At 43.1% G+C, this 27,539-nt stretch overlaps 1 protein-coding gene across 1 annotated transcript; it reads right to left on the reverse strand.

Annotated features, from left to right (window-relative positions):
- Nucleotides 1–224: 224 nt before the first annotated feature.
- C3H16orf72 (chromosome 3 C16orf72 homolog) lies at nt 225–27,539 on the reverse strand. The gene is made up of 4 exons (XM_041747239.1): nt 27,116–27,539; nt 26,358–26,438; nt 15,210–15,485; nt 225–3,335 (listed from the first exon to the last, which is right to left on the reverse strand). The coding sequence occupies exons 1-4, from the start codon at nt 27,339–27,341 to the stop codon at nt 3,091–3,093; spliced, it is 828 nt and encodes a 275-aa protein (XP_041603173.1). The 5' UTR covers nt 27,342–27,539; the 3' UTR covers nt 225–3,090.

Consider the following 27,539-nt stretch of genomic DNA (forward strand, 5'->3'; position numbering starts at 1 on the left):
CACCCTCTTTGGGCTTCGGCTGCACCCCTTGACTCTCAAAGGAAGAAGCCGCCCTGCTTTCACTGCTTACGGGGAAAGACATAGTCAAGTTTAATGTGTTCCAATAGCCCCTAGGGAGGGGGGAAAAAATTAAGAAGGATGGTTCTAATCTAAAAGCCTGCACTTGATTACATCAAAAAATTCAGATGTGATGACCAAAACAAAACTGCAGACAAGCCCCATAGTTTTTCGGTTTTTTAAATGATTTATTCATTGAATGATTTAAGGTGTGTACCACTACTCCAGGTTGGGTAAATAAACCACATTGAAGAATTTGACTGTGGGTCTTTAGATTCAGCCAAATGCTTTCCATTAATTTTGCTCTATAAGGTACTAAACATTATAATTAAGTTTTTAATGCTTCAGCCATGCTCAGAACACTGCAGCAGAAGGATGAACTCAACCCACTCATGCCAAGTTAGGGTGACAGGAACAGATCTAACGAGCTGTGATGTCTAAAAAAATCTGAGAATCTAGCTTAAAAGATAAAGGGAGGTTCCATTCCCCCAAAGTAAACTGTTAAGTTTTAAAATTCAGCCTACAATGTTCTCAAGAGACTGAAGAAAAAAAAGTTATTAAAAAAAGGTACCACACAATATGCAATCTTCCATGATTTGTTTGCATCTAAAATGGCACAAAGGTTTCAAAAATCTAGCAGTCAGAACTAAGTATTCCTATGAGAAATCATTTCCCTTTCTACTCCTAGATCTTAGGGTTATTTTGTGCTGGGGGGTGGGGGGAGGGGGGTCGCGGGAGAGAGCCAGGAGACAGAGCAGGTGGAGGAGTTATGAGGAGGTTGACAAATAGCATTTGAGGTTAAATGCAGTGGAAAAAAGTAACGAGTGCTAAAGTTTTTTAAAAGTTTAATGGAGCCAATAAGGCATATAAATCGTGTTCTGGCAGACATGAGACCTGCTTTCTCTTACCAAAGAAAATGGCACATGTTTTATCAAAATTTGACAATCAAGAGTAAAGGGTACTGAGATTAAGCGTCAGAGCACCAACTAAAACAAAAACAAAAAAAATTAAAAAATGGTTATTCAACTCAGAGGGAGGGACGAGAACCAAGGCATAGAGGGGAGGTTATACAGGTGTTCCTCAATCTCAAAATCCTTTAGGAAGAGGAGTTCTGGCCACTTGTGAGCAACGCTTCACACCACCAAACGCCAATTCCAGAATCTAAATTTACAACGACAGAAAAAACAAAGATAACTCCAAATGCATTTCTGGGCATATTCCAAAGGGAAGCTTGAAAGTATTCATAATACACAGGCTTGTCTGTTTTAGGTAAAATGACAGATTGCTGTAATTCTTCCTATTATATTCAAACAAAAACTGATTCACTTTCGCAAAAATTTAGAAAACACCTCACTTTCATTCCTAGTTTAAGTATGGAATTGACTTGTTTTTAACTAAGGGCTAGATCTATAACAAGCACAGAACTTCAGCTCACACATCTGTGACATTCCATTCACCTCCCACCCAATGAATATTATGGTTAACTTAGCAACATTTCTTCACAGAAAGATTATTATTAAATGGCTGAAGGAATTGCAAACTTCAACAAAGTGCTGTAAGTTAATTACTGGAAAAAACCCTTACACTGATTTGCAATGGTCTTTTCAGGATAAAAACAGGAAGTTAACTGATACTGGACTACAAGTTTGCAAGGAAACATTTTCACTGTCCTACTTGATATATAATATAATAATATGATAGAATAAATTACAGTACCTGGCAGGCTGACATCAGTTCTTCTTCTAAAAAAGACTATCATTCAGTTCAAGATATTAAAAATGAAGAGGAAACAATCAAACATGCTCTAAAACATTGTGGCTACAAGAGGTCTTATAGGGACTCAACAGAGGATCTACTTGGAACCTTTATTTAGGTCTACCTAACATCTAGAGAGCCTCCATGCGATTCCATCTCTTCCAGAATAAGATTCCAAACTGCAATTGTTAGGGGAGAGGGACTGCAGAGTGGGCTGTTGCTACTTAAGTTGTGATCACATTATTAGCAGATAAGACCTTTATCTCCCACCATTCCAACGGAAACTGCACAAAGTAGGGCATTCATAAAAAAAATGTGGAACAGGACACAAAAGACTGGAATCCCTACCCTCCCCCACCATCCATCGCCCTCTTGCTAATACTGAACCAAAAAGGAAGCCCATCCTCAAAGGTCATGACCTCTCTACTTCAGGTCCCCCTTGAATGCAGTCTACATGTTTACATTTACCATAAGGAACAGTACCCTGCATGGAAGTAGTACTTGTCTTAAAAACGGGAGTATTTTAAGCCTACAGGGTCAATCTGGGGACAATTCAATAATATTGCTACTTTTAGAGCGCTAACACACACAAAGTGAATCCGATAAAGTTCTGTGTATTGATTCAATATTAAGTATTAATTGCATGACCATCATAGCACCTCTTTACATCACACAATCACCAGAATTAGAAACTGCTTGGAAAACTAAAAACAGGGCACAGTCCAATCGTTAGAAGCTGCACACTGACTACATAGAGACCAGGTGCATGGTACAGTGCTGCTGCAAAAAATGGAAGCCTGCAGATTTGACGAGGAAGCCAAATCATGGGTTTGAGATAATTTTAGGAACCTGGCAATACTGTTGAAGCAAAATACTCAACACAGCAGGAAATGGACCAAAAAAAAAAGAAAGAAAAAAGAAAAAAAAAAGCATTCTATAAACCAAATAAACATCTGATATTTCCTTTCCCTTTGAGAATAAATACAGTTAAGGTCACTTTTAGCCTTGGAACGGATATATGTTTGCCTATGATGATCTTGCTAATGACTACACGATATCTGATGTCCTCTGCTAGGATTATAGTTTTAAGAAAGCCATAGTTACAAGAGGCATCTACTGTAAATACCTAGAACTTCCTTTTATGGCAACCACTATAGAATTCACTTGTCTTAAACAGTGAACAAGGGAAGATGGCCTCATGTTTCCTTTGCAATAATAGTATATGTTGAGGATCAAGTGGCTTTCAAGCAGCATGGTGGGTGTGAAAATGTCTGCAGTTTAGATCATTCTGTTGCGTTTATGGGTTGGTGAGTCTGTAATGACATCGCCACACTGGGCTGAGGTACGCTTTCTAGTTCCACCATTGTCCAAGTGGAGTGCCATTTCTTCTGATATGAAAGTGTTCAAATCGACATCATGGAGTCCATTTCTCCTTCGACTAGCATTCGATCCACTGCTTACATGTGTAGGAGAGCCTGGGGTACTCGAACGCACGCTTATACTAGCCATTGCACCACTAAGACCTAGGAAGAAGAAAACAGGTTTTAGAGTTGCTCGATTCTGTAACCCTCTTGAAAGCAACCCACTTTACTCTCAATGTTTCACAGGGTCAAAGGAGGTCAGCCTGCTTTCCTAAGGGGTCACCAGGGAGCAGTTATGCTTTCTTCTGGAAAAACAGACTGCTGGGCTTTGGACATATGGAGATATTCTCTTAGTAATACAAATAATGTTGTAGATATTGGTAAATAACCAATTGGAAGCACACTGTGTCGCAAAGCACCATACTAGGGCATTCACATATATCACAAAACACTCCCACCTACTCTGCGGGACGTATATACATATATACTACTTGTAGTTTATGGCTGAAGATAGCAGATGCCTGCTTTTAAACAGGACACTTTTGCTATCTGGTTACCATCCCCAACAGGCCCCTCCAGTGTTGTGTATGCACACACATGGGGCGGGGGGAGCAATCATTTCCAGGTCTTGGGCAGGGAGGGGGCTTGTTCCAACTACCCCTCCAAATAAGGTGACTTTTTAACTTATCATCTAAAACAGAGCACTCTTGAGCCCCTAAGGGGTCACTATTAAAAAGTATGCTGGGACATCAAATATAAAATTAGTCTGTCCTTGGACAAATCAAGATGATCAGCAAGGTCTGGACTGTATTTGGTTGGTACTCCTTAGGACAGCCTAATTTATTATCATATATAATCCCTCAGAGAAGGAGGGAGCACAATGCTGCTTGTGCTTTCAAGGTTGAATTAAACCCAGAATAAACCCAGCACTCATTGTTGGACACTTATTCCTTAGAATAGTTACAGAGGCTAACATATGTTCCACGCTGAAACGTACAGGATAAACCTGTGAGGGGCACCAGTGAGGCCAGGAAACATTAACCATAGTGGTAAGTTTGAAAACCTCCCAACCTGGACAGTGGGTCTTGCCTTATGAACTTCCCCTTATGTTATTCTAGTCTCACAGGAAATCTTGTTATTGTTGGACTAAATGTATAGAATATGATCTAGTATAACCAATGTTCCCAAAGACCAAAACCATAATTATCTTAGATTTTAAAATAGGCTTAGAGGTTGGCTTGGTAGGGGCCCCTAATTTTATGCTCTGTAAATGTGATTTAAATTTGATCATTAACTCGAGAAGAAAGTCTCTGCTTTCTACATCAAAATCTCTTTAATAAATTCCCTTGGACATCGTTCTTACTCTACAAATACTCCGTGAACATTCTCAGGTCCACAGCCTCCCTTAGGCTGACCATGTTCTACAGCCCACACCTCTTCTGAACTGTTCTCAAGTGGCCTACCTGGCACCAATCAACCCTCTTACTGCTCTTCCAGTGGAAGATGGGTCCTCCCTCTCCACTGATGGTCAGAGGAAGGCTGAACAGGTCCCTTTTCAGCTCTAAACTGTTCCAAGGCTGGTGCCTATTTAGAATATATATACTTATGACATATATGTATACATATATGCGTATATATATATGACAAAGGCAGTCATCTTGGAACACTTCCTATGTCAGGTGCTACTACGCTAAGTACTTTTAAAATTTCAGACTCAAAATCATCCCTCAACATTTGTATTACCAGTTTTGCAGATAAGAAACCAAGGCTGAAAAGGTTGAGCAAGTGACCCAAGGTCACACAACTCCTGAGCAACAGCTGGGACCCAAACTCAAACACAATCTAACAGTTACTCTCCCTTCCTGCCCTCTGCGCTCCCATCAGGTGGGCAGACATGCACTGCCAGAAGCAAAGGACCTGTGGCTCCTTCTGAGGACCGAGCCTGCACCTCCCCTTCCGACCGAGTCAGCTCCTGCAGACTGAGGCCTCTAGGGCCTCAGGAGCCTCCTCCCCACTGAGGCTTCTCTCCAGGTTCTCCTACCTCTCTCAAGTCTCTTGCTGGCTCCTCTTCCCTCCTGCTTGAAACTCTCCGCTTCCTGTTCTCCAGCCTGCCCGCTCCTTCCTCAGTGGCCTCTGCAGGCTTCTCTTCTGCCCTGACAGGTTGGCATCACCCAGGGTGGTGTCCTGGACCCCTTAGCTTACCTACAAGGCCTCGTTTTCCACGAGAGCAGGCATTTCTCCTGAGCTCAAGGGCCCCAGCCGCATCTCTGACTGTTGGACATCTCCAGTGTAACATCAAAAAGTAACTGCACTTCCTCCTCAGCCCACACAGGTTTACTAAACATAAAAAGAAGGGAAAGACCCGCCTCGAGCACACTGTCTACAGCGCCATACGATCCTGTCTCTTCCCATCACTGGGGTCGGTTCAACTCTACCTAAAGCACACGGTGCCTGGCACACAGCAATCACCGAATTCTGCTAACAGGGATGTGCTTCAAAGTCCTGCCCATTTTGAAATCCACCAAAACCCAAAGCTCCTGATGTTCATCTCTCCAACGCTAGGAAACAAACCCAGGTGGCTCATCTCTTAAATCTCTACCATCAAGTTTTTTAAAAACCTCAATTCTTCCCAAATTACTAGCATTTTTTTTTCCAGCTCTCCACCACAGTTTGAGGGAGAGCTGTGCTTTTTTCTAACCTAGCAGCCTGCAACAAACTACTAAAAAGTGTCCATGAACTTAAAACAACCTTTTCATAGTGGTTTCAGAATGCAGGATGTCCTAACATACATAATTACACTGCAAAGTTTGGGCCCTCGGCACAAAATCAGGCTATTTACTTCAGTAATTAAACTGAGGATCCCCTTTACCATTTGAAACCATCAAGAGAATTCAACAACCTCCCACACCCCAGAACCCCTCTTGTGAACATAGCATCATGTTTAGCACCTAAGGACAAATACCCAAGGCCAACACAATACTCCACCAGAAGTGAACAGGCATATCAAGCAAGTATTTCTATTGTTTCCACTGCTATTCTCCATGAATAAGAAGAGATATTAAATTATCAATTTAGTCAATTTGAAAATTCCCCAGTAACTGCTAGAAAATCAATCTTTTTCTATTGGGTGTAGGACTAGGGGCTTGGTTTGACAGCTGAAGTCAAGTCATACTGTGCAACATTACCTGCTTTCTATCTACTCTCAACAGTGAAAATTCTTTTCAAAGTTTATCTAAAATCTTCCCCTAAAAGACTTTCCGTGTCAAAAAAAAAAAAAAATTAAGATTAACAACCAAAAAATATGTATTTTAAACAGCCCAAATTTTATTTTATAAACCAATGACAGCTACTGGAAGATGCTTCAGGAAACCTTAGCTAAGCCACATGAACAATCAGGCCTATACAAATACAGAGAGTCTGAACATGCTTCAGAGCTAAAAACTAAGTTGTACGGCCCAAGGGCATACAACTTAATTTCTACCAAAACACACTTTTTCAAAAGGACTATGGGAATATCAATTGACAAAAGCAGAACAAGTAGTATGATTAGACAGAAAAGTCTCAATTGCTTAACACAAGATAAACTCAGTTTTAAAGTTTCCGCATCCATTTTAAATGATTAGTCCAGGAATAGGAAAAAAAAAAAAAGATTAGGATGATTTCATCATACTTTGAAAAGAATGCTCCCACTGGAGCTAAAACAAAGTCACAGTCCAGGTTATATAGGAATCTAGGTTACATGGTCAATTGTTAAAAGTAGCACATAACTATTATTTTCATATCAAGTTCATGCTTGAGATAGTAAGAAAATCCTGTTTTCAGAATTAATTACATGTCATTCCAGTTTGCCAGCACAGAGTCAGGTCACACACAGGCATAGAAAGAGCAAGTGCAGAATGGTCCACCTCCCTTCCTCCGTCCACCAGCAGCCTGTGGCCTGGGTGCTTCATCTACACTGTCTAATCCCCCAATGCCCTTCAGCCTAGGAGGGCAGAGGGCCAGCCCGGGAGGAGAAAACGCAAACTTGTCCTTACTGTCGATCCACGATCCATCCACTCAGCACAGGCTCAGGACCCAGGGCCAGATCTGCTCCACCAGTTTTCTCATCTCCAGTTATGAAAAGAGGGGATCTGAAATCCCCACAATTTGAACGAAGTGGTAACTTCCTGACTGGAACCCCAGGAAACTGGCATTCTTGCATTTCAAATGAATTGGGCTATTCAAGTGGGGGATGCTCCCTTTGCACAAAGTGGTATTCTGAGGTTTTAAGCAAGCAAGCACTTGTGTGTAAATGTTGTGTTTCAAATGAACCAGGGAAGGAGTTCAAATCTTTGAAAAAGGATTTCTACTAAGATTTTAATAATTTGAAGTAGATACCACTCCCCACCCCAATATGCAAATTGTAATACTGAATTTTTATTGAAGTAAAGCACACTAAATCAAACCAGTTACAAAGATACATGTGTCATACCAAGAAAACATTTTCAGTTATGCTGACAGCCCAATGCTTTCAAATTTTTCAAAGACAGTTTTAATGCCAAGGGAAAAAATGCTCACGACGTTAAAATGAAAAAAGCAAGATACAGTACCATATATGCAATATGATCTCGACTATGAAATAGTTTTAATATTTATACATTGAAAAAAAGACTGAAAGAAAATGCACCAAACATTTAACTGTAGTTATCTCTATATAGTGGGATAACAAGATACCGAATTTTTTACTTTTCGGAAATTTTCAAACTTTCCAAGAAACTGGTATTTATAAAATCAGAAAACTAGTGGAAAAATTAAACTCAAACATTAAAATGTTTCATAACTACCAGTACTAGGTGAGTAAAATGATGAGGCATGGCTACATGGACTCCTTTTCACATCAATGAAAAAACGTCCGACAAAATTTTACCGCAAGTTCAAAAACAATTTCCTATGGTAGCTTTAGTAAGTCCTACCCCCAGAAACTTCCGCAGCTAATATCTAATCTTAATATACAGAAAATGCCAACTTTTCATCAAAAATTTTAATGCTGTGTTAATTCCCTTCATTTTTCTTGTTCTCAAAAGCTGGCTTGAACAAAGGGCATAATTTAGAAATTCCAGCCTTCAGAGGAATTTTAAAGATTCTTTGAAATAATCAATTTTAAGCAATTAAGTGATGAGACTGCTTTGGTGCATTAATCTCTTAACATCTTAATTTCCAAGCATGTTTTTAAAAATATATTAGTGTTAAGTAAACTCTGTATAGATAGTTCTGTTATTTCAGGAAGATGCAGACTGCAACATTCAACACGCTTTTTATTAAGTCTCTACTATGGTGTTCACACTCTGCACTAGGAGTATGGACAGACAAGAGGAGAATTCGGAAGGACTTCGACAGATGGATGGATCAAAATCCCCCAAAGGTCAGTTCCAGTTAGTCCTCTGTCAACAGAAAGTTACAAGGAGTTTCCTGTATACTATACCATCAGTTTAAAAATACTTAACCTAAACATCTGTGTTAGCTATCAAAATCTGTTTCTAAATATTTAGCTCTATATATGGAAGGGGAAAAAGAGTGATAAGGACAGGAGAAGAAACAGAATCAAGCAAATACTTAACTTCTTAAATGTACTGGACCTCAGGTATCTGGCAAATTCTATCAGAAACCTTGTTCTCACCGAAATTTCTTCTCTTTTCTGTTGCTCTGGTGCACACAGGCTCAAGAATGTTTTCTGACAAATTAACAAAAGCTCCAAAAACCTGTGCTAAGAAAACGAACACCCTATGGATTCAGACTTCCTGGAATCTACAGGTTTTCATGAACACTAGAAGAAGGTACCAGTGTTATACAATGAATGACAACTTAGGAATTTGCCTTACACATTTTTCCTAGATAAAAATTCCTATCTGATCTTTTACATTATTCTGAAAAAGCCCTATATTCAGTTCCTTCAGATTCAAGAATCTATCAAGCAATTTAATGATTCAAGAGAATAAGGATCACCATGTATGTAGCCCAGAAAAGACTTTGTGAGGCAAAAAAGAGGAGCCAGAAACGGAGTCTATTAAATTCCTAGGGCAATGGTACTCTGTGTCTCCAACTGACTGTGTGTATTTATATACTTCAAATACTCTAAGAGAATTCTATCAGGCTAGAAGCTCCTCAAAAATATTATGGAACTCATCTTTGTACCACAGGCCCTATCACTAGCCTCTAATAGTGCTTAGTATTCAGTGTTCAGCAAATGCTGGGCAATAGAAAAGGCTACAGAATGAAAAGGATTTGAACTGCAGACAGAAATCAGAACTCAATAACACCACATCCACCAAAAGGGAGGGTTTTTAACTAAAAATGGTTCATATATCAAAATTCAAATCAAAGGAGCTGATGTCTTAACTAAGTGCTTTCTTTAAAACAACAAACTTTCCTGTTTCTCTCCTGTGTCTGAAATTTCCCATTAGAGCTGGCCTGGCCTCTTTCAGGACTTCTACCAATGAGTGATGGGTACAGCTCACTGCCTTTTTAAAACCTGCTAATTTAAACATGAAAGGAACTTCAAACTGGGCAAGGTGAGATCCTAAAGCAAATGCCAATGACAGCAGTTACCACGAGGCCTACAGGCCTTGCAGGTTAGCCCACCACCCCCCACTCCCACCCCCACCCCAGAGTGTGAATGGATAGAATTTACAGAATGGACAAACCTAGGCTCAGGGAGGTTAGTTCCTAATACCTCAGTGAAGAATGTCATCAAAATGACTTTTGGAACTAAAATCAGATGTTTCTGATCTGCACAGAGCAGTCTGTATCAGGGCCGGGAACCTACAAAGATCACCTATGGGATGATAGGAGTGAAGTCTGCCTTGCCCAGCCTGGTCTCTCTTCCTGTCCATGAATACATGTCCCATTCCTACTCTGGGCCCCTTTTCACCCAACCCCACCCCCAGAACAAAATTCAAAATGAGACCAGACTTCAATCTAAGGCTTTCTAGACACAACACTAGCTTGGGCAAATCAACTGGGAATCTCTGTCCATCCAGCAGAAAGAGTAGCACCAACTTCACTGGTTTAATATCAACAAGAAAAATGAAAGAAAAATGAAAAAAGCTTCCGATTCCAGCAAGTAATGTTAAGTAACAGTAAGTTTTACACATTATACTTCCCCTCTAGAGTGATACACACAATTTAAAAAGCCATCCTTACTGAAAAGGGAGGGGGAAAGTATCCTCAGAGGCTACCTGAGCTCCAGGTCTACTCTGCAGTGAAATACCACCCAGAGGCAAGGAGGGCACTCACAGGATTTAGAACTAAACAGAAGTCCCACTTCTCTCTCAAGGTAAAAAACAGTGTTGTGAAAGGATAGGTAAGGTACTTTGCTTAGTTTCTCATTTAATCTAACACCTTACACAGTATATGGCCTTCCACAAGGGAGCAGATGGCCTTGGAAAAGTCAACCGTCTTGCCCAAGGGGATACTGGGAATGGAGCCTACCTACAAAAAGTCTTAACTACTCTTCTATAAAGTAAACCAGAAACATAGCAGGTCACGAACTATTCATCATCAAGCCTACTCAATGAGATTCACTTACAACAAAAAAACCCGAGACAAAATTTATTTTCTGATGTCTTTATAGAGAAGAAAAATAAGCCTAGAGACCTTTCCCACCCCACCCTCAGACCCACAGGGGAGGGACCACAAATGTACAAATGTGGAGGCACAGTGGCTAAGAGCATGCACTCTGGAGACAGGCAGGTGCGCAGTATCTTTTCTACCACTCACTAATCTATTCCATCAAAGCCAAGTAAGCCCCTTTCTTCATCAACAAAATAGCAGTAACTCAAGACAAGCACTGGATTAAATGAGAACCTCCTCAGTAGAGTGCTGGCACAAAGCAAACACTAACATAGCTGTAACGGTACATACCCTCAAGCCCCCTGTTCAGTCTCAGTTTTTCTTTTGCAGCTCTCCTAAGGTACACACCATTCACTCTACCCTCACTGCCATCATCCCAGATCTGTGATCCTCCAACTCTTCCATCCTAAATATTCTCTGCCCCCACTGTGTCGTATCCACTCACGTAACAGACCTCAGAACGCTGTTCACCTCAGGACATACCCACATCAGGTTCTCTCTGCCAGGTTCTGTGAAAGCCAGGAGCTTTAAGACAAGGCCCTGCCCTCAGGGAGCCCCAATCCATTTGTGGGGATAGCCACAGAAACAAAGCCTAAGGGGAAACCATCAAGCCAGGCTTCAGAAGGGAGAACTGGAAGAAAGTTTTGTTTTGGAAGAGGCGCTTGATCAGTCTTTAGGTATGAGAAGATAGGGGGATAGAACTGGGATAGAGTATAGAGATATTCCTTAGAGCACAGTATGGTTAAGGTACCTGGGCCAAGGTCAAGACCCAGTCAGAAGGGCTTCGCAATGCCATGCTAAGTTCTGACTTCAACAAACTATTAGCTGTAAACGAAAGTTGTTTTTCATTGAAGTGACAAGATCGAAAAAGACTACTACTCCAGTGGCCCCAGGAAACAAGGCCTGAAGACAGGTTCACCTCAGGGCCAGGAAGCATGAGCAGAAAGGAGATTATTCCAAGAGAACAGGGCTCACCTCTCCCAAAGAGCCTTCTTTCTCTCAGCACACAGCCAGGCTGCACAGTAAAATGTCCCTTTCTGCCCCTAGATTGTTTTACACATACCACATTCATGATATTAAAATAAATCATCAAAGTATGTGTTGGCCTCAACAGAAATGGAAGCACTAGCTCTTCACTGATACATTCCCAGAGACAGCACAGAATCTGCCATGTATGTATCTGAATGGCTCAATGAGGAAAAGACAGGCACCTGCAGTGGGCCCCGAAGGGAAAGAAGGGGAGTCCCGTGTGAAACCCTGTGTGAGATGGATGCCTGCGGGAATGCTGGAGAGTGGAAGTCCGCCAGAGGACACTGGAGGACAGCACCCACAGCCAGAGACAGGGATTAAACTCCAAGTATGGGGTCCTGCAGGAGGAGGCTAGGGCTCAAGACCTGGGGAGTGTAACCGAAGTCAGTGAAAGAGCCTGAGGAAAGATCAGAGGCTGAAAGAGCATACAAAGGAAAGCAAGGCCCCAAATGAGAAAGGATGCCTAAAAAGGCATCATCAGAAAGGGAGACGGAGAACCACAAAATGGTCCAGAAGATTTTAGGTCCATCTAAAATCTGGTACATTAAAAACAAGGTGGCAGGTAAGAATTCAGCACTTGGTAACTGCTTGGTGTTCTTATTTTAAGACAAGAATTAACGAGGCAAGGATAAAAAAAAAATCAGCTTAGTGCATGCTTATGTCTTTTTCTCTGACTTCTTGGGGAGTTTAATATCCAGATAACTAGATTCCATGGTACACAGGGGGAAAAAAGCAACCTATACCACAGACCAGTGCCAAAATAAAGCAACAGATTATATTTTATAAGCCTCCGTAACCAACAGATTTGACTGAAATTGTTTGACAACTATTAATGTATGTATGACTGAAATTGTGTTGAGTCCGAGGCTGAGGAGGATCTCAGAAGATCTTACTCATTATCACACCTTCTGTGTCTATGGGAAATAAACACTCTACCAGTATCTTACACGTTTGCCATTTTTCTTCAAATAAAATGCCTATTTTAGGTGTATATAGATGTGTGTGGTATAGGTTGAATATTTAGGAGCTGATGAAGAAAAATTATGCAGAACACTGTCCTCTCATAAAAAGGGATAGGATAATGTGACCTCCTACATTCATGTTTGCTGATTATAAACTAAGAAGTTTGCCTCAAAGTTCTTCATGCAACTCTCTTCCTATCCCCCCCCCCCCCACTTGGTAGTCCAAAACTTCATGGATTTAGACTCTCTTCCAATGTAGATCCACCTAAGAACTTCAATTGGACTTCAGTAACATTTCACAGATCCAGCTAAGCAATTATATGCAAAACTAAATTCTGACAAGAATGTACCCTACTCAAGATGTCACCATATACATTTTTAGAAGATCATCTGCACAGTTTTCACTTCAATTTACAGACTATCCAATTAACTCAGATTATGAGGACACTGTTACAAAGTTGGTCATTAATCTGCCTTACAATTTAGTGAACAATGCTCTATCACTAGAAATCATTCAAATAACTCAAACCAGACTAGCATTTTCCTCAATACACTGACGTTCTCTAAAACCACAACAGCACAAAACTCAGTGTAATTTATGTTCTATATACTCTTTCAAGGGGCCATATTACCTGACCACAACAGTGTTTTAACTAAAAATCTCAGTGTAGGAACCTCAGGAGTACAAAGAATCTCCAGTATATCCTGGACTGGCACTACTTGTTAAGTCTATTGAAGAGAAAGATTACTTTTTCTACATAGCTTTATAATTAAACTTTCTCAAACTTCACAATTTAAATGTAAATCAAGATCATAAATAGTCTATTCTTAAAACTATATTACTAAAACTCCAAAAATTCAGGATAATAACAAATCACAAGCTTATCAGTCAAAAAAAAGGGGGGGGAGGAGTTGGTGGAGATAAGACCTGGCCCTTTTTACAACATATATAACTACACTAAGATTTTATAACAGGAGTGGCATTTCTAAGACTTAAAACTATCTTCTAAAGTGTAGTATAAAATAGAAAAAAGAAACTTTAATGAGAGAGGTATGGAATGAATCTTAAATGCACTTGACGAGAAGGAAAATCAGAATGCTTAGAGACAACCACATCCCAACCCAACCGTGCTTGGACAGGCCAGTTACCTGACACTACACACGCTTCCAGTTATTTGTTCCAAACTTAATGGTAAAAGATGTGAACTCTGTAACCGAGTAAGAACACATCAACCTCATTTTTGCCGGAGTTTAACAAGTTCTAATGGCATTGACTATTCCCTGCATTAGAAACAGCCAGCAGTCTTAAGTACACATAGGAGGGACTTCTTGCAATAAATGCTAGCATTTTTAACTTATCAAACTGTCAGGAGGAAAAAAACACTTCTTCCAACCCCATGTTCTGATTAGGGTTTTAGGTAAAGAATCAAGGTCTGCCAAAGAGAACAAGAATCTGTACAAGCATTAAAGCTTCAAAGATATAGAAGCTCTGTGCATATATATCCCATCTTTTTAATACCAGATTACTTAGTGTTTAGATGACCCTATACTATGGCCCAGGAATGTTCCGTCAAGGCCTCCTAACCCAACTAATTACTTCTCTCCTCTTAGTCACCTGCACCATCCATGTTTTCTGTTCAGTTCCAACTAAGTCTCATTACTTTGTTGTTATTTTTACAGCAGTACTAAATGTCATGTAAGTGCCTCTCCCACCTCTACTTGTAAATCTGTATTAGAGAGGGACGAACAACAGACTTGTTGACTACACATGCCCAAGGCTTCTCCAATAATACATATAGCCCTTAAACAAGAAGACCTTCTTATGGCAGATCTGGCCTGGGAGATGGTGATGGACTGTCCTGACAGTCCTATCAAAACAAGGACCTAAGGGACAACAGACGTAAAGAAAAGTCGCTTATTCTTTACATCTATCCATTCCCTCTTGGGTCATCAACTCTCATTCTTTACAGGCACACTCAATAACTGAGTGTCAATGGGAGTTCCCACAAGAACCGCTTGCTCAACAACTATGGTGCCTCACTTGCCTGCCACTGACGAGGCTATCTGGGCAGTCAGAAACTAACAGAATTCTTAAGACATAAGAACTTCCTCTTTGACTCAAAATATCAAGAAAACATGTACAATAGTAAGTATAAAGCAGTAAGGTCTAATCAATGTTGCAAAAGATTCTGTTATTGTGACACCGATAAGCTCAAACTAGCCTTCTAAAAACATTTTTTAGGATGGGCTAGCTAACATTCAAAAATCGCCCACATAAATTCTTAGCTTACATTCTACTTAAACATTTCTAGAGCACGTAGTTACTGTATTAGACAAAACACAGACAATATATCTGGACCTAAATCTAAATGTGAAAATGGGTCCACAGGCACACTCTTAACCATTTTTCCAAAGAAATATGTTTAAACGGCTTTACCATGCAGAGCTATGGCTTCCCGGAAGGGTTGCAAATCAGTCTCTACAGATGAGCTAGTTTCCGTTGAAGTAGCTCGGTTAGGGGACACTACAGTCAGTCTTGGGGGAGCTCTAGAGTTTCGTGGTGGAGGAACTTTTCCACACAGGAAGCTGATCAAATCTTCTCTACGAATAGTTCTTCTGCGCTTTTTAACCCAAGCCAACACATCCTTATTGCGTCGCTGATAGCCAATCTGAATTCCAATATCAAAACTTCGCTGATGAGTATCCACGCTTTCTGTTAGAAAAAGAGAAGAAAAAAGATACATGATGATCAGTAGAGCCACCCTGCATTCTCTTCTAAAAGAAAATCATTTTACAAGTTAACCAAAATGTATGGGGTTCTGTACCTCATCCGTATTTGAAATGTTATACATGGCATTTAGTCTTAATGGCCTAAATTCAGAGTTAACACATCACATAGTCTTAAAGCGTCTGCCTCATTCTTAAATTATTAAAAAATAATTATTTTTTAGGTTTATTTAAATAATCTCTACACCCAAGGTGGGGCTTGAACTCACGATCCCAAGAGCAAGAGCCACATGCTCTTCTGAATGAGCCAGCTGGATGCCCTACAAAAACAGTAATTTGAATAGAAAGCAGGACTACTTTGTTAGCCAAGTTACCATTTTTAAAATGCTAATTATCCCTTAAAAATCTTGCTAAACAAAAAAAATAAGTAAAATAAAAAAATAAAAATCTTGCTAAACATAATCTAATTAAGCCAGCCTGTTTAGTAATTAATACTAATGACGGGTAAATTATTAAATGTGTATTAGTACTACACTCCACAAACAGTAGTTAGGAACACTTTGAGGAGTACCTGGCTTGCTCAGTGGCAGAAATGCATCTCTTGATTTTGGGGTCATGAGTTAGAGCCCCACAATGGGCATAGAGATTGCTTATGTAAATAAAAAGAAGACCTTGCAAATGGTACTGGGGTCCCCCAATGCAATGAGGAAATAGGAACTAAGCACTGAGCAACTCAAGCAAGGTCACAGAATACATACAAGAGCTGGTATTTTGCTCCAGAGTCAGTATTTCTTAACCACTGAGCTCTATCACCTTCACAAAAGATAATTCTTACAATTAATTCTAAGTAGGAACATATTTCAACAGATGACTAAACATTACAGATTGATCACTCAGGCCGCGTGCATTTGCCACGTGCATTTTCAGGATGCGCTCCTCCCAAAAGGTTCAGCACCAAGATGTGGGAACACAATGAAGGCAGAAGCAAACATTTTAGAAATCAGGAGGAAAAATTAATTGACTACTTCAACACCAAACCAAAGAGCACAGTACAAATAGAAAAGGCTTCATTCACTTCCTTAGGTATACTCTTTCTGCTTCTAGTTCCCAACAGTTTCCCATAATTCAATTCCCAAAAAGACCTTGCCTCAAAAATCTCAGACTGGCCTCCCAGTCTCCCTGTAAAAAAATACTACCCATGTATACTGAACCCAAGTTTTCAATAAATGACCCCTGACCTACTGGGAAATTCAAGTCCACTGCCATCTACTTTTAGTTTAATTGCCAGGCTTGCAGAAACTCACAAGTATACCTTTAATGACATTAAAGAAGACGGTTCCTTTATCTCTGGGCCTTTTATAAGAACAAGAATTCTTTGGTTAGAAGAATCATTCTACTTCTTTTCTTGGCCATGATTTCTTAATTCCTTGCCTAAAACATCTAAATCAGGGATGCCTGGGTGGCTCAGGGCGTGATCCCGGGGTCTCTGGATCCAGAGGAGTCCCGTTATCAGGCTCTTCATGGGGAGCCTGCTTCTCCCTCTGCCTACGTCTCTGCCTGTCTCTCATGAATACAATAAATAAATTTTTTTAAAAATCTGGGCAGCCTGGGTGGCTCAGTGGTTTAGCGCTACCTTCAGGCCAGGGCATGATCCTGGAGACCCGGGATGGAGTCCCACATCAGGCTGCCTGCATGGAGCCTGCTTCTCCCTCCATCTGTGTCTCTGCCTCTCTCTCTCTCTGATGAATAAGTAAAATCTTAAAAAAAAAAAAAAAAAAAAAAAAGTAAAAAAAAACTCCATCAAGAGACTCTGAAGGGACAGCAATAACCAATAAAGAACTGTGTTCCAGAAAGAAAACAACAATCCAATAGAGACCCCTGAGCTGCACGAAGGTGCATTATTCAATAAGACTGCAAGAGGACAAGAGTAGAACTTTATTTATCACAAAGCCTACGCCTTAGATGATCAGTCCTTACTGCTAAAAAATGTTCCAAGCCAAAAAAATGGAAGTTGTCCAGAGGAGCACTCTTAAAAATAGTCCACTCCATCACAACTTTGAGAAGTAGATTATTCTTTTTTGAAAGATATAAAAAGCAGCTTGGGAATGAAGTAATTTCTCTAGTGTCTTATTACTAGAACAATGGCCACGTTACAATGTGAAAAGGCTTCTGATTTCACATTTCACCATAAACAAAGCAAGTGTGAACTCCATTTTTTTTTTCTTTGTGAATTCCATTTTAAAAGTAAGTAACACTGGGGCACCCTAGGTGGCTCAACTGGTGAAGTCCACTGCTGCCTTAGCTCAGGTCATGAATCTCAAGAGTCTGTGCTCAGTGGGGAGTCGGCTTCGTCCTCTCCCTCTCCCCACCCATTTGTGCTCCTCTTCTCACTTTCTCAAATATTTTTTTAAAAAGGTAGATAACATGTATGAATATAAATCTTTCCAGTCTCTTAAAGACTTAGGGAACAAAAAAAAATTTTAAAAAAAATTTAAAAAAAATAAAAAAAATAAAAAAGACTTAGAGAACGCCAACCTGAAGTAGATAAACTTTTAATATGACCTTGGTAAAAGCTGTATCTAGAAGAGGGATTCTAAAAGAGCTGGAAGCATTTTAAGAGAAACCAAAACTGAGCAAAACCTAAGGCTATCCCACAGAAAGCCTAGCACCACAGAAAGAAATGTGAAGTGTGAACCTCGAAGCAACCAGGTTTCTACAAACCTGCTCTACCTAAAAGAACTGTTCCATTCAAACTCACATAGTGGAGACATGGGTTTCAAACAGAATGACCATGGTAACTATTTTTCAAGAACCAAATGGAAGTAAGGCCCAGAACTAAAAGTACAGAAGGGAAATGCTGGAAGCATAAAAGGAACAAGAAACAAGAAACAAATCTGACGCTGGCTAGCACAGTGCAAAGCAGGATGAAGCAAACATGTAAATGCACACCTGGGAAACCTGACAGCAAAATCTTCTCCCTCAACCAGATACAAAACTTAAGAGCCAGTGGCAACTCGGTGGCTCAGTTATGTGTCTGCCTTCAGCTCAGTTCATGATCCCAGGACCTGCCACTCCACCATTTGTGCCCCCTCTCTGTCAAATAATTAGAATCTTTAAGAATACAAAAATCTCCAGAGCCAAAGAGAGGGGACCACCTGAGGTGATTATTAAAAAACTGACAACCCAGGGAAGAAAGTTGGTTACATTTTGGTTTGTTTTGACTGGAGGACACAGTCCCAAAAATCAGATGTGCAAGGGCCTGAGGCTTTTTTTTTTTTAAGATTTTATTTATTCATTCATGAGAGACAGAAAGACAGGCAGAGGGAGGAGCAGGCTCCATGCAGGATCCCTCCCGGGACTCCAGGATCATGCCCTGGGCCAAAGGTAGGCAGACAACCAATGCTGAGCCACCCAGGCGCGTCCCTGAGGCTTTCTTTTTAAAGCAGGCTCCACGCCCCAAGGTGGGGCTTGACCTCATGACCTTGAAATCAAGAGTCATATGCTCTACTGACTGAAGCCAGCCAAGTGCCCCAAGGGAGGGCGATGCTTCAATCACAGATTTGAACAAAGTTGGAAAATGCAATATTCACTGGCTTAGATGAAAGACTTACCTAAGTAAGTTGTGACCTGACACAACTAAAAAAAACTCTTTCACATAACTGACCAATCATTTCACCTCAGAAATTCTGAGCAAGTCTCAACATCAGAATCAACCAAGAACAAACTAAGTATCAGGCATTCCACAAACACCGACTTTTACAGATTAGAAGGTACAGGAAGAGAAAAGCAGATACGACATTTAACATATTCAGGTACCTGCTATTGCACTGCCTGAGCGTAATTTGGTTTTATACCATTAACAGCATATCCTGAAAGCCAAACCCAATTACCTTACCACCCAGATTAATCCAATCTCAGTTATTTCCCTAAACAGAAAATCTTATGTTGACACTAAAGGATTTCAAATAAAGTCCTTATATGTTTAGGACTTTAAACAGTTACTTGGGGGACGCCTGGGTGGCTCAGTGGTTGAGCATCTGCCTTTGGCTCAGGGCGTGATCCTGGGGTCCCAGGAGGGATCCACATCGGGCTCCTTGCTGGGAGCCTGCTTCTCCCCTGTGTCTCTGCCTCTGTCTCTCTCTACCCGTATCTATCATAAATGAATAAATAAAATCTTTTTAAGAAAATAAGTTACTTGGTTGGAAATAAAATACTCCTATCATACTCTGAACTAAACAGGAGAGATGTAAATACTTATTGTAGAATCTCGGGCATGATAAGGCTAAATTTTAGTGTAATCACAGGCTGATTTAGTGAGCAGCAGCACAATAAACATGCACAATGATGGCTTTCTGAAGGCTCTCAGCCAAAGACTGCTGTGAAAACAATCTGAACCTTGACAAAGAGACATCCAAATTCTAGAAAAGCAAAGCACAGAAACTGTGGGGACAGTCTTAACGTCCAAAACTATTTTACTGAAGCCAAAGCCACTATTTTATACTGAAACCAAAGCCACTGGGCCATAAGCTCGAAGGTTAGGCAAACCTCAAGGGCATCAAAATGTCAATCTAACCTTTAAATACAACACATTCATTTCCTTATTCAAGAAAGAAACTGATGCAGACAAGTTAGAGTAGATATCCCACGTTTCCTATGTTTTTAAAAAACTGTTTTTATATAAGCAGCTGGAATGGAATTCCAGATTTTTAGAAGTCTAATCCTCTCACCACTGACAAGGGACAACAGACAGGCACAGAATCACCTGATTTCTGAGATGAAGACCAAATACAGAGCTTTCTTACATGATACACAAGACGAGATTAATCCAATTTCGCTGTTTACAGCTTTTTGATACTCACAGACCTTATGTGAGTCCAGAGCAGACATCCCAACTTCTTAAACAAGGAACTAGAACTGAGGCTCAAAGGGCCTTGCCCGAAATTAGGTTAAGTGACAGTTCCTTCTACAACACAGTTCTTCCCAAACAAATGAGAAACCATCTCCCATCCTCCTTACAGGACCTATAAATTGTAAGAGCACATTGCTAGATCAAAGCAGCATCTCCGGGATCCCTGGGTGGCGCAGCGGTTTGGCGCCTGCCTTTGGCCCAGGGCGCGATCCTGGAGACCCGGGATCGAGTCCCACGTCAGGCTCCCGGTGCATGGAGCCTGCTTCTCCCTCTGGCTCTGTCTCTGCCTGTGTCTCTGGCTCTGTCTCTCCTTCTATCTCTCAAGAATAAAAAAAAAAAAAAAAAAAAGACAAAGCAGCATCTCCAAAGAATAATACCAACAACTACAAAATACTTGAACTCAGAAATTCAATCTGCACTAACTAGTCATCCAGTCTATGCGGAGAAGTATTAACAATGTTCCATTAAAAACAAAGATCTGAATTGTAGGCAAAATAAAACCACTTTCCAACTATTTGCAGAAAACGATTCAAGTACTCTCACAAGTACTCCCCGACAAAGCAAGTACCCGAAAATGGGCACCAACTTCTAGCTCCTTAGGTAATTATTTTCACCTAGCACACACAACAAAGGACAAGAGCCAGGGAAGAACTGTAGCAACCCAATATGCTTGGCATCCAATCCTCACCCTCCCTCTCCTAAACGTACACCAAGTTTGTTTGGATAGCTCTGGGGTGAGCTTCCTCCACATTCACTCAAAAGGGTGGAACGTGTGGTTTAGTTAATCTTATCTGCATAGCCCCAAACAGTGGCTATGATACCTGTTCTGAGTAGGCATGTGACCCAATTCTGGCCAAGAGACTATGGAAGTCATTTGCTGGTAGTTCCTGGAAGAGCAGCAACCAGGCTCTTCGAAGTGTCAGCAGTGACCCTAAGACGCAAGTTGCCAACGTACTGAAACAAATCCCAAAGCAAAGCTCATACATGCACATGCATGTGTGCGCACACAGCACGGAGAGCTATAGAGGAGGACAGTTTGAACCACTGAATTCAGTCAATCCTATCCTCGACCTTTAAGTTAGACAGGAACCAGTCCGTGTTCAAAGAGAGGGGACCACCTGAGGTGATTATTAAAAAACTGAGGCCTGTCTGACTTACCTGCCATCAAAACATCCTTTACAGAAAAGTTATACAGAAGAAAACGATTGTCTTCCATAAGAATTCACAATCTATAAACGATGCTGCGAATGACAGAGGCCACTGCTCCTTATGGTAAAAATTAAAGAATACAACTTAAGACCCAGGGTTTCTAATTGTAATCCATACTAAGGTGTTTAGAACAAAGTCTCAAAGCTCAGTAATGTTTTTTTTTACAGGAGTCACAAACCCGCTGCAGAAAATCAGATTTTAAGGCGATGAAATTCCACTATTTGTCTCAAGTGGAACACACCTTTTCTGAACATTCATTTCTATGTCTCTCACTCCCCATAGGGCCCACGAATTTTCAGTATATCCTGCTCAGTTTCACTTTACATACAGGTCTGAGATGGCCACAATGAAGTGAGACAGCAGGTCATGAAGGGAACTGGCATCAAGAGATCCCAGAAATAAGGACTGAAAGGGCGTCATACCATCTTTCTCACCTGTCAACTCTATTTAAAGTTAGCCCTCTTAGGGAAGCACGAAGGAGGAAAGCACCACACTACAAAGCCTGTTTCAACACAAGAAACAATGCGAAGACAAAACATAATCTAGGATTGCTTCCCTTTATCTTAGGGACTGCCCATGGCCAGAAACACCTGGAAAACAACTTCAACCACAGCAAGGTAAGCCCTTGGACTATTCACCAGACCCAGCACTCAACTCAGACCTTGCTCTCTAAGGTGGGGTAACTTCTCCCCAGTCCTGTCAGAAAGAATGAAGGAGCACCGTGGTGCAGTATCATGCTCCATTATAGGCCTCCACAACCACACACAGCTCAGTCACGACAGACCAAAACCAGAGAACTCATACAACCTAGGAGGAGATGCCATTCTAACAATGCTGGCCTTCTTCAAGCACTGCCAGAGTACAGATGATCCCTGGGCACGTAATGCTCGCAAAGAGACCCAGAAACATTCTTCACACAAATCTCAAGAGAAAGCCCTCAATACACGTGGTAGTACTCAGCCTGAAACGGAGGTTTCAAATGCAGATTTTAACAGTAGACACAGGGGTGTCTGGCTGGTTCAGTTGGCAAAGCTTGTGATTCTTGATCTCAGGGTCAGGAGTTCAAATCCCACAGTTCAAATCCCACACTGAATGTAGAGCTATTCAAAAAAATTAAATAAAAACAAAGACATGTTCACAAATATTAGTAATTTAAAATGGAGGCAAAGATGGGGACAGCTGGGTGGCTCAGTGGTTGAGCGTCTGCCTTTGGCTCAGGGCGTGATCCTGAGAGTCCCGGGAAGAGTCCCGGGATCCAGTCCCACATCAGGCTCCCTGCAGGGAGCCTGCTTCTCCCCCAGCCTGTGTCTCTGCCTCTCTCTGGGTCTCTCTCATGAATAAATAAAATTTATTAGATAAATAAATAACAAAGAGGAGGCAAAGAAATGGAACTTAGCATAAAACAAAAGTCAAACCAGAAAAAAAAAAAAAATAAGAAACCTGAAAGAACCATTAGGGAAGTGCTGAGAAGTGACCTGCGGGGTCCGCTCAAGTGCTGGCTTAAGGACACTGCTAAAGAGCTAAGGCGGCACCACCACCCAGCTCAGGCTGACCACTGGGCTTCCTAGGATAACCTTATGCCAGAAGACAACCACCAGACCAACCTCTGTTCTGAACAAGGAATCCCAAGAAGAAAAAAGTTAGCATTAAATAAGGAGAATAATTTCCTAAGGAGTCAGGACACAGCAATTACAACTGGCACCCGAGGAAAATGCAAGGAGGGGGCTTTAAGAAGCAAACCACTGTGTGACCAAGTATTTCCCAGGTAAGCATGAATCCAGGGCTAGTAACTTCTCACCCTCTCTTCAACTGCACGTATCAAAAAATATACCAGGCCTGGAATAGAACATAAACTGAAAACTAAACACACACACACACACACACACACACACACACACACACACACCACCCAATCAAGGGAGAAACAAGAACCAGCAACCAAGACTTTTTCCTCCCCTTTCCAAAAGAGCATACCAAAGTCTGGCCCTACAACAGGGAGTAGAAGGAACCACACACACTCCATTTTGCTGAATTCTGTCCACACTGAGAGGACAACTCACTCTCCTCTGAATCCTTCCAGCCAAACCATGCGAGTATTTGATTTATCAAAAGCCCATGAGCAATCAAAAGGGGCCATCAGCCAGGCTTTTTTTTTTTACCTCCATTCTGAACTTCCCATGTGTGCCTATTAAGAGTCATCAAGAACCTGATAAAAGTGCCAACCTCTTCCCAGCCTGCAAAATAAGCCATTTTTAGCTTACCAGGTAAGTGTTTAATCAGACAAGATACAGAAGCACTGCCCACCTCAAGAGATCTCTCCCAATCTCCCCCCTTATAAATTACATCTAAATATTTAACCAGAGCTACGAAAAATCGTTTAGATTTACCGCTACTTAATGCTACACACACTAGTGACAGTAGCACTCTAACTAATTGTACTGGTTCTATTTAACGTATCTAATTATTCCTACAGCTGTATTTCTGTTCTCCAAAGGCTTCACCCCAAAAAAGAGGAATGTGAGGATCTGCAGAGCATTATCTCCTCTCCTTCAATCAGGTAAGAGTATGTTGCTACACTACCAAATTCCACAAACCACAATTTACCTTTCCTGCCAGGTATTAAAAAAGGATGCTATTTACTTTTACAAAAACAGGGTATAAAATAAAGCCAGTTCTGACACTCTAGCACACCTGCAGTAACAAGAACAGCGTGTGATTTTTCATTTTTTAAAAAAATGAATGTTCCCTCTCATTAAATTTTCTGAGCAACGAAAGTGAATTATAAAAAGCAATTTCAAATCAAGCAATCCAATTTGGGATTTTTTGCGAGTTCAGTTTCTGAACCCATCTTCTTATATGCAGCGCTACACAAAACTGTCTGCTTTAGTCAAGAAACATTATAACACTACATAGCAGCACCAAAAACCAACAGAAAATCTGAACCACATTCATATTTCTGTACGGCCTTAATGAAAGAGAGGCATACAGAAGACACCAAAAATGGTGCCATCCCCATCCCCTTCAAGCAAAAAGCAACTGCAACAAACAAATTTAGCACCCCCCCACACACAACAGAATGCTACTCAGATGAGGAAAAAAAAAAAAAAGACTGGGGTGGGGGAGAGGGCCAGAATAGAATGGACACTGAACTGCTCATCAACACGCGCAGCATGAACTCCATGGATCAATCTCTAAAACATGGGAAGCGGATGAAGCCAGGGACAAAAGGTTGTGCCGTAAGGCTCTATTCATGACCTTATGGAAATGGGAAGCCATACATATGGCAACCAGACCAGTGGTGCCAGGAGCTTGGGTTGAGCTGGAGGTAGATGCTCTGCCTTTACAGTACACATTTGTCAAATTCAAGTTATGATTGTTACAAGGGTGATTACACAGTATCCAAATTATACTCCCAAGAAATCGTCTTTAAAACGTGTTTTAAGTACTATTTCAAAATTCTATGGATAAAACCAAGAGCCATTCCAAATAATGCTGAAGACCCTCAAACAGTGACAGATGTTAAAATTTGCTTGAGTCAAAATTTGAGGAACTCGGCTACATAAAATCAGAGTTGACCACTGGGGCACCATCTGTGTTTCCCTTTTCTCGCAGGCCTAGACTGAGTTCCTCCTTCTCTAAAATCAACATTCTATTCACTGGCTTCAGCGAACGTTTTCAAATTACTGTCCCAAAAAACTGCAAATTCTACCCAGGACATCTCACAATAAGGGATACTTTCCCTATAAAATGCTGCCATCATTTGCACGTTCTTATGCAAAAGAAAGAATCTGAGAACCAAGTTGCTTCCCCAGCCCGTGTTTCAACCCGTTTTGATTAATTCCGAAACGCACAAAGTCCATTACTGCTATGCGCAGCTTTCTCCACCTCTAAAAGTGTTTAATTACATTTTTACTAAGATTAAGAGTCAAATTAAAATCCTTTCTCCATAGAAACCTTGCCCCAAAGAACATCAAATCCAAATCCTGAAAAATCTTCAAAATCACAGAGACCCCAAATCTAAAGCCGTGGATTCTGACAGAGCACGCAGTCAACAGGAACGTTTACTTACAGATCTTCAGGTCATGGGGAAGGGAGGGGATCCAGAAAAACACTACCACAGAACACAAATCTACCAACGCAAACTCTGATCACACGTTTCCTGCCAACGATACGCGGTCAGGTATGCGGTAGTTCGGAAAGCAAATATTTGAAGTTGCTGGGGAAGAGCAGTAGGTCAACGTGCGCACGGACTATTCCCAGCAGCTAAGTTTCCGACACCCTTAGGCGCTACGCTAGCGCCTGGGTCTGAGCTGCCTGGCTCGCGCCTCTCCTCCGGAGGCTGGAGGGTGGCACGTCAAGTCCTCTGCTCCCTGGGGGCCCCCTCTCCCTCTCCTCCCCTCAGCTCAGGGCTTCCCAACCTCCGCACTGCCGACATTGGGGGCGGAGCGCCCGGTCCCACGCAGGGCAGCGCCTTCAGGAGCCCCCACCACCACCCCCCGCCCGTGCCAAACGTGCCCGCGGGAGGCGGGGACCGGGTCCAACGCCCCCCCGCCCCTCCCCCACGGCTGAGCAGCAGGCACCCGGCGGCCCAGCGGCACGGTCCTGCGGGCACCGCGCACCGCGCACCGCGCACCGCCAGGGCTGCGCAGGCCCGCGCGGGGGGACAACCACCCTGAGCACGCGGGGCCCAGGCCCTGGCGCGGCCGCCCTTCCCCGCCGCCGCCGCAAGGTGATCTTTACCTTTGTAGAGGTTGGTGACGGCGGTGGCCGCGTTTTGGAAGGGGACCCAGAGAGAAAGTCCTGGCTGCTGACACACTCGGTCTGAAAGAGCGGGGGGGAGGCCAGACACACACACACACACACACACACACACACGAAAAACACAAAAGACACACACAGAGAGACAGAGAGACGGAGATGTTACTCGCGTCAGGGACTCCGGAACGGCCATATTAGGTTTCGCCATTTTGTCCCCGGGCTTCGGGATCCCTCAGTCTGTGGGGGGGCAGGGGCGGCGGGAAGGGGGTCGCTCCCGGAGGAGCAGCCCCGGGCCCGCCCGCCGCCGCCGCCGCCGCCGCCGAGGGAGGCGCCCCCTGTCAGTCCCCGCCCCGAGGCCGGCTCCGGGCACAATGGGCCGGCCCCGCAGCCTCCCTTCGCCATTTTGTGAGCGGAGGCCCCTCCCCTGCCCTCCCGGCCCGGGGGCGCCGGCTGCCGCGCCGCAGCCGCGGGCGCACCCCGAGAGCGGCCCCACCGAGGGGGCGCCCCCCGCCGCCCAGCCAGCGCCGCCGCCCCGCCCCCCGGCCGCCATCTTGTGGGGAGGGGGCGCCGGGGCGGCGGCGGCGGCGGCGGCGGGGCGGGCGGCGCGGCGGCGGCCCGGCGGCAGGGGCGGCCGCGCTCGGGGTCCCCGCCGGCCGGCTGGCCCCGGGGCGGCGGCGGCGGCGGCGCGGCGGCGCGGCGGGGCGGCGGGGCGGCGGCAAGATGGCGGCGGCGGGCCTCACCTTTGTAGAGCTGGGCCACGGCGGTGGCCGAGTTCTGGAAGAGGTGCCACAGCTTCTGCTGCTTGTGCTCGGGCTGCGCGGCGGCCGCCGCCTCCTCCTGCAGCTCGGGGGGCAGCTGCTCGTCCTGCTCGGCCTCGGCCAGGCACTGCCGCTCCCACTTGGAGAACCAGTGCTCCGGCCCGTGCTCCTGGATCTCGGCCTCGCCCTCCTCCTTCCGCTCCTCCATCCTCCGCGGCCTCCCGCGGCCTCGCCGCCGCCGCCGCCGCGTCCTCCTCAGGCGGGGCGCCCGCGGGAGCGTCGTCGTCGAGCGGCCCGGCGGCGGGGCCCAGCGGCGGCTCCTCGCGGCGGCCCGGGCCTCCTGCACCCCGACGGCCTGCGAGCCCCGCCCCGCGGCCCCGCGCTGTCCGGGACGGCCCCCGCCCCG

Source organism: Vulpes lagopus, chromosome 3, assembly GCF_018345385.1.
Source record: "Vulpes lagopus strain Blue_001 chromosome 3, ASM1834538v1, whole genome shotgun sequence".
In the NCBI taxonomy this organism is placed as follows: domain Eukaryota; kingdom Metazoa; phylum Chordata; class Mammalia; order Carnivora; family Canidae; genus Vulpes; species Vulpes lagopus.

Excerpts from the sequence above, each read along its gene's own strand:
- C3H16orf72 (XM_041747239.1), bottom strand. The coding sequence starts at position 27,341 with ATGGAGGAGCGGAAGGAGGAGGGCGAGGCCGAGATCCAGGAGCACGGG. Across the intron at positions 15,486-26,357 it reads CGTCACCAACCTCTACAAAG|AAAGCGTGGATACTCATCAG; the intron begins GTAAAGATCACC and ends TTTTTCTAACAG. Across the intron at positions 3,336-15,209 it reads GGAAGCCATAGCTCTGCATG|GTCTTAGTGGTGCAATGGCT; the intron begins GTAAAGCCGTTT and ends TCTTCTTCCTAG.